At 47.7% G+C, this 16,284-nt stretch overlaps 2 protein-coding genes across 2 annotated transcripts in view; one reads left to right on the top strand and one right to left on the bottom strand.

Moving 5' to 3' along the window:
• Window positions 1–16,284, bottom strand: part of LOC124995449 — a 756,577-nt gene that overhangs the window by 389,192 nt on the left and 351,101 nt on the right. The gene's annotated exons all lie outside the window — the stretch shown is intronic.
• Window positions 1–16,284, top strand: part of lama1 (laminin, alpha 1) — a 22,238-nt gene continuing 5,954 nt past the window's right edge. The window contains exons 1-44 of the mRNA XM_047567894.1: window positions 1–137; window positions 3,725–3,895; window positions 3,998–4,110; window positions 4,233–4,284; window positions 4,368–4,558; window positions 4,640–4,819; window positions 4,924–5,013; window positions 5,099–5,216; window positions 5,295–5,473; window positions 6,443–6,536; window positions 6,631–6,788; window positions 6,891–7,031; window positions 7,124–7,279; window positions 7,397–7,498; window positions 7,576–7,844; window positions 7,952–8,057; window positions 8,303–8,413; window positions 8,504–8,631; window positions 8,735–8,821; window positions 8,897–9,108; window positions 9,321–9,427; window positions 9,579–9,759; window positions 9,836–9,972; window positions 10,046–10,279; window positions 10,406–10,549; window positions 10,695–10,868; window positions 10,981–11,166; window positions 11,254–11,381; window positions 11,950–12,079; window positions 12,155–12,295; window positions 12,568–12,686; window positions 12,796–12,885; window positions 12,968–13,161; window positions 13,264–13,406; window positions 13,952–14,050; window positions 14,146–14,257; window positions 14,342–14,498; window positions 14,589–14,778; window positions 14,930–15,046; window positions 15,121–15,284; window positions 15,367–15,505; window positions 15,591–15,693; window positions 15,776–15,892; window positions 16,042–16,224. Coding sequence (XP_047423850.1) covers window positions 41–137; window positions 3,725–3,895; window positions 3,998–4,110; window positions 4,233–4,284; window positions 4,368–4,558; window positions 4,640–4,819; window positions 4,924–5,013; window positions 5,099–5,216; window positions 5,295–5,473; window positions 6,443–6,536; window positions 6,631–6,788; window positions 6,891–7,031; window positions 7,124–7,279; window positions 7,397–7,498; window positions 7,576–7,844; window positions 7,952–8,057; window positions 8,303–8,413; window positions 8,504–8,631; window positions 8,735–8,821; window positions 8,897–9,108; window positions 9,321–9,427; window positions 9,579–9,759; window positions 9,836–9,972; window positions 10,046–10,279; window positions 10,406–10,549; window positions 10,695–10,868; window positions 10,981–11,166; window positions 11,254–11,381; window positions 11,950–12,079; window positions 12,155–12,295; window positions 12,568–12,686; window positions 12,796–12,885; window positions 12,968–13,161; window positions 13,264–13,406; window positions 13,952–14,050; window positions 14,146–14,257; window positions 14,342–14,498; window positions 14,589–14,778; window positions 14,930–15,046; window positions 15,121–15,284; window positions 15,367–15,505; window positions 15,591–15,693; window positions 15,776–15,892; window positions 16,042–16,224 — 6,244 coding nt within the window. The 5' untranslated portion in view covers window positions 1–40. The remainder of the gene's footprint in view (window positions 138–3,724; window positions 3,896–3,997; window positions 4,111–4,232; window positions 4,285–4,367; window positions 4,559–4,639; window positions 4,820–4,923; window positions 5,014–5,098; window positions 5,217–5,294; window positions 5,474–6,442; window positions 6,537–6,630; window positions 6,789–6,890; window positions 7,032–7,123; window positions 7,280–7,396; window positions 7,499–7,575; window positions 7,845–7,951; window positions 8,058–8,302; window positions 8,414–8,503; window positions 8,632–8,734; window positions 8,822–8,896; window positions 9,109–9,320; window positions 9,428–9,578; window positions 9,760–9,835; window positions 9,973–10,045; window positions 10,280–10,405; window positions 10,550–10,694; window positions 10,869–10,980; window positions 11,167–11,253; window positions 11,382–11,949; window positions 12,080–12,154; window positions 12,296–12,567; window positions 12,687–12,795; window positions 12,886–12,967; window positions 13,162–13,263; window positions 13,407–13,951; window positions 14,051–14,145; window positions 14,258–14,341; window positions 14,499–14,588; window positions 14,779–14,929; window positions 15,047–15,120; window positions 15,285–15,366; window positions 15,506–15,590; window positions 15,694–15,775; window positions 15,893–16,041; window positions 16,225–16,284) is intronic.

Genomic DNA, 16,284 nt, shown 5'->3' on the forward strand with positions numbered 1-16,284 from the left:
GTTAATCCCGGTTCACATCGTTGGGCCCTCGTCTGCAGACATGAGGCTGCTGCTGGTCACGATCATCGAGATCATGGTGATGGTGATGACGGTGGTGATGATGATGATGATGCATGGGGCTGCAGCTCAGCAGAGAGGTGAGACACTTTCTCTACACTTCACTGGTTTCAACTGGGTCTTATTAGTCTCCATCGGGTCCTAGCAGTCTGTACTGGGCCCTACCAGACTCCACCAGACTTTACTGGGTCCTACCAGACTTTACTGGGTCCTGCTAAACTTTACTGGGTCCAGCTAAACTTTACTGGGTCCTACCAGACTCCACCAGACTTTACTGGGCCCTACCAGACTTTACTGGGTCCTACCAGACTTTACTGGGTCCTACCAGACTCCACCAGACTTTACTGGGCCCTACCAGACTTTACTGGGTCCTACCAGACTCCACCAGACTTTACTGGGTCCTACCAGACTTTACTGGGCCCTACCAGGCTCCACCAGACTTTACTGGGTCCTGCTAAACTTTACTGGGTCCAGCTAAACTTTACTGGGTCCTATCAGACTCCACCAGACTTTACTGGGTCCTACCAGACTCCACCAGACTTTACTGGGTCCTGCCGGACTTCACCAGACTTTACTGGGTCCAGCTAAACTTTACTGGGTCCTGCTAGACCGACGTAGACTAAACTTTATCTGTTGATACGTCTGATTATTTTATTTCTGTTGGAGACTTTCATTCAGACTCTGATTGGTTTTCATTGGGGCTTGGGGTCATGTTTCTGAGAGTTAAATGGGTTCAGACCAGGTTTTAGGTCCTGGGGGGGTTGTGGGGGTGGTGGGGGTAGACAGACATGGAGAGAGAAACGTGTTTGTGGTGGCTGGATGTCCCTCGGGGCTGAAGGCCGGCCCCTTTGTGCTGTTATCTGTTATCTGTGTTTGGTCGTCAGTGAAGTTCAGTTTGTTCTGATTTTTTTTTTTTTTTTTTTTTTTTTATAAAACTTTCCTCTCACAGACTTTTAAATGAAGTGTGATTGAATCTGTGTGTGACAATCAGTCACACAGTCACACTCCTCCCTCTTCCTCCTCACTCCCACTAAATTACTGACAACCCCCACAGACCTTATAACCCCCCCCCCCCCCTACCTCCCCCCACGGAGCTGCGAGAGACAAAGGCCACCCATGATGTTATCACATTCACCTTCAGCAGCTCTTTGTTTTATTTGCTGGTCTCTGTGGCCCCGTCCTGGTGTTAATTCATTAAAATGTGTGTCCACACGCGTCCCCTCAGCCCGGCACCGGGGTCCGGTTCAGAAAGCAGGTTTTGTGAAAACTCAAGAGTTAGTTCACTCAGAGTCAAAGGAAACTCTGGTTTATCGGATTCAGGAAAAGCCGGAGTCAGTTACCATGGCAACATACTCCGTGAAACTAACCTGTTCGCTGCAGGTTTGCTTCATCTAAACACTTTATCATTTCCTGAGGAGCGTTTACGGTTTCTCTCTCCAGTCAGTGATTTATCTTAACAATATTCTCAGCCCTCACAGACATCGCAGACTTTGTGGAAATGCTCTCAGTTCTGTGCAAATTCTATTATATTTATTGAAATTTTGCATCAGAATACACAAAGTGGACATAAACATACAGCATGAACTATACAGTAGTGACCCCAAACCCAACCCACTACCCTGCTTCTCATCTATCAAGGTTTACAACGAGGAAAAAGTAAATGCATGAATAAATGATTTGCCTAAATAAAAATGTAAAGACATACAGACAACAGAGCGACGCTACTTAAGAGGCTGTAGAGACGGTGTAGAGTGCAACTACTACTACATCCAACAGCAGATACATTTATGGCACATAAAAAGTACTGTGTTGTTCAAGTTGAGTACAGGATGCGTTAGTTGGTAGTTATATGGTCCATGTTGGAGATCTCAGAAAATTTAAGTAAAGGCCCCAGATTTTGTAAAATTCACCAAACTATGACTATATAAGTCAATGTTTCAGACATGAGGATAAATCTTTACGCCAGTGACTAATAGGACATGAATCAATCTGATTTTCAGGTTAAAGGTCAAGGATACAGAATTTGAGAGAGATATGAATGGGTATGGATATGTATATATATACTATAGGCCGAGTTTAATATAGAACACACATAGTAGGTTTGGGGTCCATATTTCATGTCTCCATCAGTTTGTCGTTGAAGACACCTGCTCTAGGTGATTTCTCTTATTAAATAAATATGACTATTACATGTTAAAATCAGACACTGAATACTGTTTAATGAGAACAGGCTAAACAACGGCTTGTAATAAAATGAAACCTTACTTGTTCAGACTATATATTTTTTATTTCATCTTTAGTTGAAGCCAAGCCTGTTTTGAGCCTCTTGAATTGCACCTGTGAGCTCAAACACACATCAGCACTTATATTATGTTATAATGTTCAAAAAGTTATGTTTTACGATACATGTGTTTTTCTTGCATTTCTTATACATAAACTTCTTGGACTTAGTTTCACCACTGTACTTCTACTTCTACAGTATTTTTTTTTTTTTTTTGGTCTAAATATGTTTCCTTTCCACAGAAGAAAATGGAGGACTGAGTCTTTTTCTCACCTGTTGCCATGGTGAATCATGTTATCTGCTTTCCATTGATTAGGGCTTTTTAAAACCTCATGCACAAGCTCCACTCAGGTTCAACCTTAACTTAGAGTTGATCGAACTAACTCTTATCATAAGTTCTGACTTTGTTGAACCTGCTTTCTGAAATGGACCCTGGAGATCTCGTAGCGCCACCATGTGGTCGGTGGAATATTGTATCAGCTGCTTTCTCTAAAGGATCTCTACCTACCACTGGATCAGAACCAGAGCAGATGGTTGTCGGCTTGGAACAAGCTGGAAAGTCTCTCTTGTTGATTCTAGTTCAGATTAGTTTCTTGTCTAGTTTGGTTCTCAGCTCCAAGCCCAGAATATTTTAAAAGGCTTGTAACTAAAAAAGATCTTTTCTACTAGTGGTTGAATGGGGTAAACTCCTCTTCTGTTGAGTAGGTGGTCTTTAATGGGACCCAGGACTCATTGCGTGTTCACACCAAACAAAGGAATTACTCAGGTGTTAATGTGACTCTCAGCCAGAACTGTTTACACCAGAATCACAGCAGGAAGCAGCAGCTGAGTCAATACTGTGAGTGTGTGTTCTCGTACAGCTTTCTCTCTGAGAACCAGTTGGAGGTTTACACAACTGTAGTGAGGACATTTACGCAAAGTGAGAACATTTCAGCCGGTCCTCACGTCTTTAACCTCCGTGTCTTCCTCAAATTTACTATCCTCTGGACACTTTTGGGGCAAAATTATACATGCGCAAAGAAACAGGCATAAAATCAAAATGTTTTTTTTACTTTATGTTCAAAACTTTTGTTCAAAACTACTAAAATTTCAAACATTTTCAGGATTTTAACCCTTAAATGACTGTTTGAGGGTCCAAACTGGGTTTTAGTGTAAAGGATTCGATTAGGTCTGTCTGTCTGTCCGACTCAAGATTCAATATTCAGAGAGGTTATTGTTATGCACTCAGGATAGAAACTTGTTTTGATGTACAATGAAATTCTTCTTTTGTCGTCCACCCAAATGTCAACATATGAAAAAAATCTACACAAAAACCAAGTAGCATCCTAACATTGTAGCAGAACGTCAACACTGTATCTTGATGCTAACAGATCTTGTGTGTTTCAGGTCTGTTTCCAGCCATTTTGAATCTGGCCAGTAACGCAGTGATTAGCAGCAATGCTACGTGTGGCGAACCGGAACCAGAAATTTACTGTAAACTGGTCGAACACGTTCCAGGACGAAGAATCAAGAACCCGCACTGTCCCAAATGTGACGGCAACTCAGTACTGTCCAAAGGTACAAGACCAGAACCAAAACCACCGAGTCCAATAAATCGACTTTAGGTACCACGGACCTGTTGTGTAGAACGTAGCAGTAACAGAACTTCTCTGTGTGCAGAACGTCACCCGATAACAAACGCCATCGATGGAACCAATCAGTGGTGGCAGAGTCCAAGTATCAAGAACGGACAACAGTTTCACTGGATCACCATCACCCTGGACCTGAAACAGGTGAGACAGAGACACACGTGAGACAGAGACACAGACCCAGGATACCTGTTTGTTACCTGTTAGTTTCCTGTTTGTTACCTGTTTGTCACCTGGTCTCTACAGATGACGGTTTTTGTGTTCAGATTTTTCAGGTCGCCTACATCATCATCAAAGCAGCCAACTCTCCACGACCAGGTGAGACCTGTTTACCTGTATCTGTTGACATGTCCACACATGGTCCGAGAGGTCCGAGACATCACCACCTGTCTGTCTCTCAGGAAACTGGATCCTGGAGCGCTCTCTGGACGGTTTGACCTTTGACCCCTGGCAGTTTTACGCCATCAGTGACTCTGAGTGTTTGTCTCGCTACAACATCACCCCGAGACTCGGACCCCCCACCTACAGGAGAGACACCGAGGTCATCTGCACTTCGTATTACTCCCGACTGAACCCACTGGAGCACGGAGAGGTGAGACAGGCTGTCTACCCGTCTGTCTGTCTGTCCCTTTGTCTTATCACGTTATCTGATATTTCTATTTCTTTTCTTCAGATTCACACTTCGCTGATTAATGGACGACCAGGAGCCGACGACCTGACCTCTGACCTCCTGAACTTCACGTCGGCTCGTTACATCAGACTGAGGCTTCAGCGAATAAGAACGCTCAATGCCGACCTGATGACACTGAGCGCCCGCGACCCCCGAGAAATTGACCCCATAGTCACCCGGCGGGTGAGTACGAAAGCCGATCAGTTGGCACTCAGCTGTTGTGATCAGCTAGTGATCAGCTGATCAGGAACTATTTCTGATGTGTTTTGTGTTCTTGTGTGTCTCAGTACTATTACTCAGTCAAAGACATCTCTGTGGGTGGGATGTGCATCTGCTATGGACACGCCCAGAGCTGCCCTTTGGATCCCGTAACCAAGGTAACGATGCACACCTGCACACCTCTGAACGCCTGTTCCACCGCTACAGGTGATGACAGTGTTGCCTGTTTGTGTGTTTCTACAGAAGCTGCAGTGTGTGTGTGAACACAACACCTGTGGAGAGAGCTGTAATGAGTGTTGCCCCGGTTACCACCAGCAGCAATGGCAACCGGGCACCGTCTCCGAGGGAAACACTTGTGAAAGTAAAGAAACCTGATTATAAATCCTGACCGTCGCCTCCAAATCTGTCGCCCTGAACGCTGTCTCTCTCTCTCTCTCAGAGTGCAACTGTCACAACAAAGCAGTCGACTGCTTCTACAACCAGACGGTCGCCGAGCTCTCGCTGAGTTTCAACACTCACGGCGTTCGTCAGGGGGGCGGAGTCTGTATCAACTGTCAACAAAACACTGCTGGAGTCAACTGCGAGACATGCAGGGATGGATACTACAGACCTGCTGAGGTACTGTGGTACTGTAAATCATACCAAAGACCTGCTGAGATAGTAAAGAATACGTAAATAATAGTAAAATAAGTAAATAATAATAAAGACCAGTTGAGATTTTGGTTTGGAAATTCTGGTATAAGGCCATAATACAATCCATACAAAAACCACAATCACTACCCTCACAACAAAAACACAGTAGCAAGTGAGGGTGAGACCACAACATCTGACAACAACCAGCAGCTGAAAAATGACATCACACAATGACAATCTGACAGCATATATTATCACACCAATAACACCAGCAACTGTTAGTGTTCAAGGTCTCACTATAACAAATCCTCAAAATCAAAACTATAATAAACAACAAAAAAACACTTAATGCACTGCTCATTGCCGTGAACAGTGCACACCCAATACACAGCAATCAATATACAAAGTCACTACAGACAGTATACTACAACCATACAGCCATTTCAGCACCACAGACCGATGGACAGCTCCACACATGCATCACCTGTTACGCATTATAGAGTAAACTACATTATCAATTCCATTTAAACATAAATTAGACTCACCAAGTTCCCATTTAACCAAGTTTTCCTCTTAAACCACTCCTGGTTGAATGACCCAGTTTTGTCTTTTCCCTCTTTATTAAATTATTAAATCTTTTATCTCTGCTCAAGTAGTAAAGCCAGGTAGTCAACTCTATTCATCATATAATTAATCAACGTACCATGAAGTATCTCCCAGCATGTTAGCTTATGTACTTAGCCAACTAGCAAGAACTGTGCAGTCCCCGCCCCCTGCTTCAAATCAGCCAATGAGACGCGCAGTTGACCAGTCCACAACACTACAGCCATGGCCATCTGGGCGCAGCATGAGGCACTACGAGAAGTGTCTACAGAGGAAACTGCGTCCATCAAATGATAGTAATAATAGTAATGATAGTACTGTAAATAATACTACCTTGTACTGTGTGTGCAGGTGTCTCCATACTCGGACTCTCCTTGTGTTGAATGTAGCTGTGATGTGAGAGGGTCTAAGTCTCCAGTGTGTTCCAGAGACGACTCTCGTCCAGGTAAATGTTTCATCATCGTTTTTTCGTTGGTGAGGTGAAGGTGAACGTGAACTGCTGTCACTCAGTGTGTGTGTGTGTGTTTATGTGTGTCCAGGTGTGTCCGCAGGTCAGTGTATCTGCAACGAAGGGTTTGCAGGTCGACAGTGTGACCGTTGTGCGTTTGGATACAGAGATTTTCCCCAGTGTGTTCGCTGTGAGTGTAACTTGTCAGGGAGCACCAACACTGACCCCTGCAGCCCCTGCACCTGCAAGGTAACCAGGTTCTCTCACCTGTCTTGTGACGTCTCACCTGTTCTCTGACGTCTCATCTGTTCTCTGACACCTCACCTGTTCTCTGATGCCCCTCCCTTCCAGGTGAATGTGGTGGGAGCTCACTGTGATCTGTGTAAGCCAGGTTTCTTCAACCTTCAGGAGAACAACCCCCTCGGCTGCACTGAGTGTTTCTGTTTTGGTGTCTCTGATGTTTGTGAGAGCTCCACATGGTCCACTGCTCAGGTAACACGCACCTGTAGTAAGGTAACATGCACATGTAGTCAGGTGACACACACCTGTACTCGGAGGTCTTATGAACTGTTTTTTTTGTCCAGGTACTTTATTCAGATGCTTGGCTCCGCCCATCGTCCCATCACAGCCACCAGGTGATCCACAGCAATGACCTCCCACTTCCCAGCAACACGTCGTCTGGCTCCGCCCACAGACAGGTGCTATGGTGGATGGCACCTGACAGTTTCCTTGGCAACAAGGTCAGCATCCATTTACATTAATTAATCTAATAATCCATTAATTAACACCTGTCTCTCACCTGTCTATCTGTCAGTAACTGTCTGCCTCTCAGTAACTTTCTGTCTCTATGTCCCCAGCTGGTGTCTTATGGAGGTTTCCTGAACTTCTCTGTGGTTTATGACATCCCACTGGACAATGAAGACCGCTCTGTCCCCACCCACTGTGACATTGTCATTGAGGTGAGACCAGTTCAGATTCGCATGTCTGTAAAAAAGGACTACAACTCCCACACTCAACTTCTCCCTCTTGTTTCCAGGGTAACGGTCGGACTCTTCGTCTTTCGCATCCTCTCCTCCTCGTCCTGTCTCCGCTGGCTGAACAGACTGTAACTGTGGCGATGGTCCCTCATGCGTTTGTGGACGTCCCAGCAGGTGTCCCCGCGTCCCGGGATGAGGTCCCTCAGCAGTTTGTGGACGTTCCAGCAGGTGTCCCAGCGACCCGTGATGACCTGATGCTGGTTCTGGCCCGGGTGACGTCATTTACTGTCAGACTAGACCTGAACACACTGGTCAGAGGCCCTGTACGGTAAGGAGGCTACCTGGTCCTGGTTCTGGTTCTGACCTGGTCCTAGTTCTAATCTGGTCCTGACCTGGTCCTGGTTTTTACCCGGTCTTCCTGTTTTTGTCTCTCAGCCTCAGCTCCGTCTCGCTGGATGTTGCAGAATCAGGTTCTGGAGAACCGGTGGTTGCCATGGAGACGTGCGAATGTCCCTGGGGTTACAGCGGCACTTCCTGTGAGGTGAGCACTTCACTTCATCAGGAGGGGCGGAGCTTCTCTCCTTCCTTCCCTACCGGGCTTCTGCCCTGGAGGAGTGGAGCTTCTGTGATGGAGGGGTGGAGCTTCTGTCATGGAGGGGTGGAGCTTCTGTCATGGATGAGCCGGGGTTTCTGTTGTGGAAGGGGCTGGGCTTTTACTTGGAGGGGCGGGGCTTCACTCCTGAAGGGGCGGGGGTTCTGTTCTTCATGTATGGTTCTGTGTTTCAGGCTTGTGCTCCAGGTTTCTACAGAGTGGGCGGAGTCTTGTTTGGAGGGAACTGTCTTCAGTGTGAATGTCACGACCACGCCAGAGACTGTGACATCAGCGGGGTCTGTGTGGTGAGTCCCACCCGTCTGTCTCTGACCTGTCTGTCTACCTGTTTGTCTTCCTGTCTGTCTCTAACCTGTCTGTCTCTCTACCTGTCTCAGGGTTGTACCCATAACACCACTGGTTCTCACTGTGAAGAGTGTCTTCCTGGTTTCTATGGCGATGCCACAGAAGGGACAACAGAGGACTGTCGGATGTGTCCATGTCCTCTCACAAATCCGTCCAACAGGTAGGTCTGATCAGGCTCCGCCTCCGCCTCCTCCAAAATACACATAATGCACCACACACTATAGTGTGCAGTAACAACGTGTAGTAACAGTGTGTATTGTCAGTTTCAGTCCCACCTGTGTGCTGGAGGCGTCTGGACAGGTGTCCTGTGACCAGTGTGAGGACGGATACACCGGGACACATTGTGAGAGGTGAGGGTGACTGACAGCCTGACCCGCCAATCAGCGGACAGAAGGATCTAACGACATCTGTGCGTTTGTCTCCAGGTGTGCCAGTGGTTACTATGGTAACCCGCAGGTAGTGGGCGGCGCGTGTGTCCGCTGTGAGTGCAATGGCAACGTGGACGTCAGCATCGCGGGACACTGTGACACCATCTCTGGGGAGTGTCTCCGTTGCCTTGGCAACACAGCTGGGAGACACTGTGAGGTCTGCCGTCCTGGTTACTATGGAGACGCAGTGGTCGCTAAGGACTGTCGGGGTGAGTGACACACACACATGAAGAGGTTAGAAGCCACTGAAGGCCGAATGGTCGCTACAAAGCTTTATGGGAGATTTTGAGTCCCCAATATAGGGCGAAGGTTTCAGTAGCACAACTACTACCCTTTGTGTTAGGTGGGGCTTGGGGTAGTGGGTGGGGCTTGTGCTGTGGGTGGGGCTTCATGATGACTGACAGGTGTCTTTTTCTGACAGAGTGTGGTTGTGATGTCAGTGGCGCCCTCTCCAGTCTCTGTGATGCCACAACAGGTCAATGTGCATGCGGAGAGAACGTGACGGGACGCATCTGTGACCGCTGCCAGGTGAGACACACCTGAGCCCATCCTGGTTCTGGTTTTAAGTCCTCATCATTGGACTGGTTTATTTTTCATTCTCTGATTAGAACTACTTGTCAGTTTCAGTTTATTTACTCTCGTTTGTTTATTCTTTTTTGTGTATTGTTGTTTGTTTCAGCCGGGGTTCTTTGGGCTGCAGAGTGGGCGCGGCTGTCAGGCCTGTGGCTGCAGCCAATCAGGATCTGTCTCGGAGTCATGTGATGACAAGGGGCGGTGCAGTTGTGTAGAGGGCGTGGCCGGAGACAAGTGTAACCGTTGCAGTCATGGTTACTATGGTTTCCATGGCAGCGGCTGCACAGGTATGTTTTGTTCTGATTAGCTGTTGGTTGTTCGGCCCTCGGCTCTTCTGATTGGCTGCTTTCTGTTTCTTCCCAGCATGCATCTGTGATCACACCAATGGAAACTGTGACCCTGAGAGTGGAGAGTGCATTTGCCCCGCCCACACGGAGGGACACACCTGTTCCAGGTGTGAACCGGGATACTGGGGTCATGATCCCGTCATGGGCTGCCAGGTAACCACGGAGACACACTGAGAGGACACACCAGCACAACAGTTAGCATGCTAACTTCCTGCTTTCTCTCCAGCCATGCAGCTGCAGCGCCACAGGTAGCTCCGCCCCTCAGTGCCACCTGACCAATGGACAGTGTCCATGCAGAGACGGCTTCTCTGGTAGGAACTGTGACCAGTGTGCACCTGGTTACCATGGCTACCCATCATGTTTGCCATGTGGCTGCGACCTGGCGGGAACTAACGAGACGTTCTGTAACGAGACGCTGGGAGTTTGTGGCTGTCGACCCAACGGAGAGTGTGTCTGCAAGGTCAGGATTTAAATGAAACGTCAATGACAAAACAAATCCTCTGCAAGATAAGACGGAGGAATGAGAGGAAGACAGCATGGTTATTGTGTGTTATTGTTTGCTATTGTGTGTTATTGTGTGTTGCAGGCTGGTGTGTCGGGTCGACGTTGTGAGGAGTGTGTTTCTGGACACTTTGGTTTATCTGTTGAGAATCCAAACGGATGTTCTCAGTGTTTCTGTTCAGGACTGAGTCACGACTGTGAGGAACAAGGAGGACGGACCAGAAGACCTGTGAGTCCATGGGCATCACGTCCATTATGTCCATCATGTCCAACATGTCCATCATATTCAATATGTCCACCACATCCAATATGTCCATCACGTCCATCACAAACACAGCAGATGTCTCACAGTCTCCCTCTCTGTCTCCCCACAGATCGGTGTGACTCGTCCTCTCTTGTCACTGGTCACTCAGTCCGACCTGAAGGATGTTGTTTCTGGGGTTTACCAGGAGGGCGGCGACATGCTGTTCGACACCCGTCAGCTCAACACCAGCAGGAGGAGCATCCCTCTTTACTGGAGACTACCGTCCCAGTTTGAAGGCGACCAGGTACCAACTCTGACTTTTAAGAGCCTTGAGGTCCTTTCTAAACACAATCACAACTGGGATAGATGGAGGAGGGAGGAGTCAGAGTCCTGATGTTGCTGTGTCTCCTGTGTAGCTGCTGTCCTACGGTGGCCTGCTGTCCTACGCCATAACCTTCTACGCCGAGGAGGCCTCAGGACTTTCCAACCTGGAGCCTCAGGTGCTGATGAGAGGCGGGAACTTGAGGAAGCTGGTTATATACACTGACATGGTTGCACCTAGCAATGCTGAGAAGACACATCACGACATCAGGCTGACGGAGGTAACCCTGACGCTAACGCTAACGCTAACCAGAGACGTCTAAAGAGGAAACCTGCGACCGCTCAGCCTCATGTGTTTTGTGTTACAGCACAAGTGGAAATATTTTAACTCGGTGTCACAGAAGGCGGTGAATCATGCTGACTTCATGTCAGTTCTCAGCAACATCCACTACATCATCATCAAAGCTTCATATGGGACCAGGCTGCAGCAGAGCAGGTACTACACATTCACTCATTCATTGGGCAGGTTCTAGCTCATTCAAAGTTTTCTTCAGTTTTCTACATTTCACATAAGTCCTGAAAGTTGACAAAGAATCAGAACAATGATGTTAACTGATCTGGTTCTGAGATGTTGGTGGTTTCCTCTCATCAACTGATGCTACAACATTTCTACTGGATTAAGGTCAGGACTTGTTCCTGAACATTCATCTTCTTTAACCGTTCTTGTGTAGAACCACTTGTGTTCTTAGGCTCGTTGTCTTCCTCAATGACCCAGTTTCTCTTCACATTCAGCTCATGGACTCGTGTCCTGACATTTCCTTTTAGAGTTCACTGGTAGAATTCAGAGTTTACTGGTCCATCAATGGTGACCAGATGCAGCAGAACAGGTCTCATCTGTCCACTAAACATTGTCCCAATAGTCTTGTAGAAATGTTCTTTTTGGACAAAGCGCAGATTGTTTGTCCATCACACCATGGTTGTTGAGTGGATTCATGAGCAGAAAAGTCCACAATCTCACTCATCAGCAGCTGTGTTGATGTAACTTACTTCCTGTCTTTTTTCAGGATCTCCAACGTTACCATGGAGACAGCCGTGGAGGCTGAATTGGAGGAAGAGTCAGATGTTAGAGGGGGCGTGGCCAGACTGATTGAGTCCTGTATCTGTCCACCTGGATACACAGGACTGTCCTGTCAGGTAAGGTTCAGACTCTGGTCACGTGACTTGGACGTGTTGCTACGGTAACCCCAGTAACCCCACTTTGGTCTGCAGGAGTGTGCACCAGGATATTTCCGTCAGCCTCAGTCCGAGTTGTCCTCGCGCAGTCAGAAGCTAATGTTTGTTCGTCCATGTGTCCCATGTCGCTGCAACAACCACAGCAACAGCTGTGACACAGAAACTGGAGCCTGCCAGGTAACACATGCCAATACATGCTAACACATGCTAATGCAAACCATGCTAATACATGCTACCACATGTTAATACACGCTAACACATGATAACGAATGCTAACACATGATAACACATGGTAATACATGCTAACACGCTAATACATGCTGACACATGCCAACATGCGTGTCTCATCATGTTAGCCCTAACCCTAAAACGCTGTTGCATGCTGATACATGCTAACTTACTGATGCACGCTAACACGCTGAGACATGCTAACTTGCTGATTGTCACAGGACTGCCAACATCACACCAGTGGGCGGAGCTGTGGACTCTGTGCCCCAGGGTATTATGGGAACGTCAGTGGCTCCATTAGTGACTGTTCGCTGTGTTCCTGCCCCCGGAGGGACAACAGGTAACTAACTTACTGCCTCATTTTCAGTCCCACCTGTGTGTGTGATCAGTTTCAGTCCTACCTGTGTATGTATGTGACCAGTTTCAGTCCCACCTGTGTATGTGATCAGTTTCAGTCCCACCTGTGTGTCCGAGGGCGCATCTGGTGATTTCCGCTGCACCTCCTGTCAACGTGGCTACGAGGGACGCTACTGTGAGAGGTGAGAGTTTTATCGGGTCGTCCTATCATTCGGTCACACCCCACCTTCCTGTTCTCATGGTTACCTGTTGCCCCCTCCTCAGGTGTTCTTCTGGTTACTACGGTAACCCCTCGTTGCCTGGGGGCATGTGTTCAGAGTGTAGCTGCAGTGGGTGGGGCGCCGTCCACTCGCTGTGTGACGCAGTGACCGGACAGTGTGAGTGTAAGGCTGGGGTCAAAGGTCGGACGTGTGACCTGTGTGACGAGAGGCACGTCCTGGACGGAGGACAGTGTGTGTGTGAGTAACAAGGACACGCAGATTGACACACACTAACATACGTACGTGTTGCGTGTTGCGTCATAAGGAGTGAACGGTGCGCTTATTTTTTTTTTACTCCAGCCTGTGGTGATGAATGCACGGGGGTCCTTCTGGACGATCTGGACAAACTTCACGACAACTTCCTGGCGGTGAATCTGAGCGGCGTTGCCATGGCGCCGTACCGGCAGCTGCGGATGCTGGAGAACCAGACCAAAGACCTGAAGGTACGAATCAGACCAGACCTCAAACCAGACCTTAGACCTAAAAGTACGAATCAGGTACGAGGACACAATCATCAGAGTCGAATGAACTAAGATGATTATCACTCCACTACATGTCAGAGGACAATTTACACTTTTTATTATTATTATTATTATAATCATTATTATTATTAAACCTTTTTTATTCAGGTAAATCTCACAGAGAGACACAAGGACTCATTTTCAAGAGAGAATTGTTCTAAAGCAACACAATGACTGGATAAACATTACACATCTAACACAGAGTTACAGACAGACATGGGAACCAAAGCTTCAGTTACTTTGGATGAAGACGTTACTGGTGGTTTAATGGTTTCATCCCTGGTCATCCCCTCCAAATCCCAGAGATGCGTAATTTTTGCTTTACAAATTACACACATGGATGATTCACACGGTATTAAGATGACAGACGATGTAGATTAAACTAGAACAGGGCGTGAGAGGATAATCAGCTGTTTGTTGGAGGTGTGTGGTCGTGGCTTAATGCTTCTTGATGTTCGTCTGCGCAGCTGCTGATTTCAGAGTCCAGCTCTGTCACGATACATCTGTCCAAGGTGGAAGACGACTTCAGTCATTTGACGTCAGATCTGAGAGCTCTGCAGGAGCAGGTAGGCGCCTTCGATCCAACGCTTCAATCACATTTTAGAATAAACCCAAAACACATAACGACAAATGTTTTATCGTCTATATGCTGATTGGGTAGGTCACATGTCTATCGAAAGACTTGGAGGAAGTGGGCGTGTCCACTAACCGCAGCCTTTCCCAGGGTGCACTGCTGCTGGAGCGAATCAGCAGCCTTCAAGACAACATTCAGGGTAAAGAGGAGCAGGACACTGACAGTCTGATGGCGACCGATGAATAACAAGGTTATTAACACGTTATCACTCTGATTCATCCAGTGCTGCACAGGGAGGCGGAGCATCTAAACCAGACCACAGAGGAGGAGCTTGATTCAGCCAATCGGACACATTTATTGAGCGAGATGGAGTCTGTGCTGGAGGCCATCAGAGTTGTAAATCTAACCAATTCTGAGGCCGCAGCCAGTCAGGAGCTGAAGTCAGTTTAACAGTCGCATCCAAAAAGTAACGTCAACCAATCAGCAGTGATCACAACTCACCTCTTTCTTTCCTTCTTTCTTTCTTTCAGCTCTTCACAGTCTCTTGCTCACTCCATCCAAGCGGACTTCCTGTCTATCAGTCCACCTGTCGACCAGTGGCTCCGCCCCCTCGCCACCTCTCTCACTGCTGCCATGGAAACACTGCAGCAAACACACACACACCTGAGCAAAGCTGCACAACAAAACACAGAAACACACACTCTGCTGAACCGATACGAGGTGAACACACACACACACACACACACACACACACACACACACACACACACACACACACACACAGGTGAACACTTCACGTAAAATCAGATCATTATTATAAATATCTATATTGTTCTACCAATTAATCTGTCTCCCTGTCTCTGTCCTCCAGTCTGTCCATCAGAACCTGAGTCTTGTGTCCACATGTGTGAACGGACTCCTGGAGGACAGTCATGAGTTACTGGAGGACATCGTGGTTCTGACGGAGGACTTGACCAACAGCAGCGCAGTAAGACAGTCTCCGGCTCGTCGTTCTGTCCTCAGCTTGTCCTTCGAGACGATCATCTTGTCTTATCTGACCAGCAGGTGGAGCTGATGGCCGGTGAGCTGGATCAGTGGCGCCCTCTGCTGAGGAGACAGGTGGACGCTTTGGTTGTTGGACTGAAGAGGACGGATGCTCTGGAGAACGTTTACCGTGCAGAGAGCCACGCCCACCTGCTGCAGAGCCACGCCCACTCCCTGCACAGGTAAGTGTGTGTGTGTGTGTGTGTGTTATAAATGTTTGTGTTTCCGCTGTTTCTCACTTTAAAATCCACCTTTGTCCCTCAGCTCTCTGTTGTCGGCGTGTAACGGATCTCAGAACAGCAGCCGATTAGTTCAGCTTGACACTGACATCACAGAGCGAGTATCCTCGGCTCAACTCGAGGCCTCGCGGGCCCTCGACTCTGCATCCGTCGCTTTCAACATGGTGAGAGTGGGTCCGGACTGTTGACTCTGACTTATCAGATGAATTGCATCATCAGTGTGTGTCTGTGTGTATGTATGTGTTTCAGACTGTCCAACCAAAGCAGTCACTGTCAAAGGAGGGCGGGGCTAAGATGAACGTCAGCGTCGTTGTTTTAGAAGAAAGTCGTCGGATCAACGCGGAGGCTAAAGGTCTGTTTGCCCGTCATCTACAGAGGAGTCGAGCACGAACATCTGTAAATGAATCTTTTTGACTTTTATCTTGCTTGTCCAGACCAACAACTCAGTATTTCCATGGCAACCAGCCGACTGCAGTTGGCCAGAGACCGCGTACATAACATCAGCTTCCTCCTCCATGACCCAGTCAGAGAGCTGCAGACACTCTCCAACGGTGAGACACGATTTCCCTTTAGAGAAACTTAAAACCACACATGGCTCTGGTGCATGATGGGAGTCTGGGGGCACATTAACAGAGCAGAGTCTATTTCAGGATGCTGATGAATTCGTGTGTTGATGCTCCTGTGTGTGTGTGTGGACCAGGTTCTTCCCAGGTGCTGCAGCAGACTCAGGTTCAGGCTGCAGCTGCACACTCCCGACTGCAGGAGACGCTGCAGCGGCTGCAGAGTCTCAGAGAGCAGCTGCAGGATTCTTCTTCCCTGATAGAAAACGCCAACTCCACAGTGACAGAGACCAACCAGCTGGTGACTCACACTCACACTGCAGGTCTGTAAGGAACATTTAAGTCAAGTCAACACAAACACAAAAAGCTTAATCGAGTTTAAA

The sequence above is a fragment of the Mugil cephalus genome, chromosome 18 (assembly GCF_022458985.1).
Source record: "Mugil cephalus isolate CIBA_MC_2020 chromosome 18, CIBA_Mcephalus_1.1, whole genome shotgun sequence".
In the NCBI taxonomy this organism is placed as follows: Eukaryota; Metazoa; Chordata; class Actinopteri; order Mugiliformes; family Mugilidae; genus Mugil; species Mugil cephalus.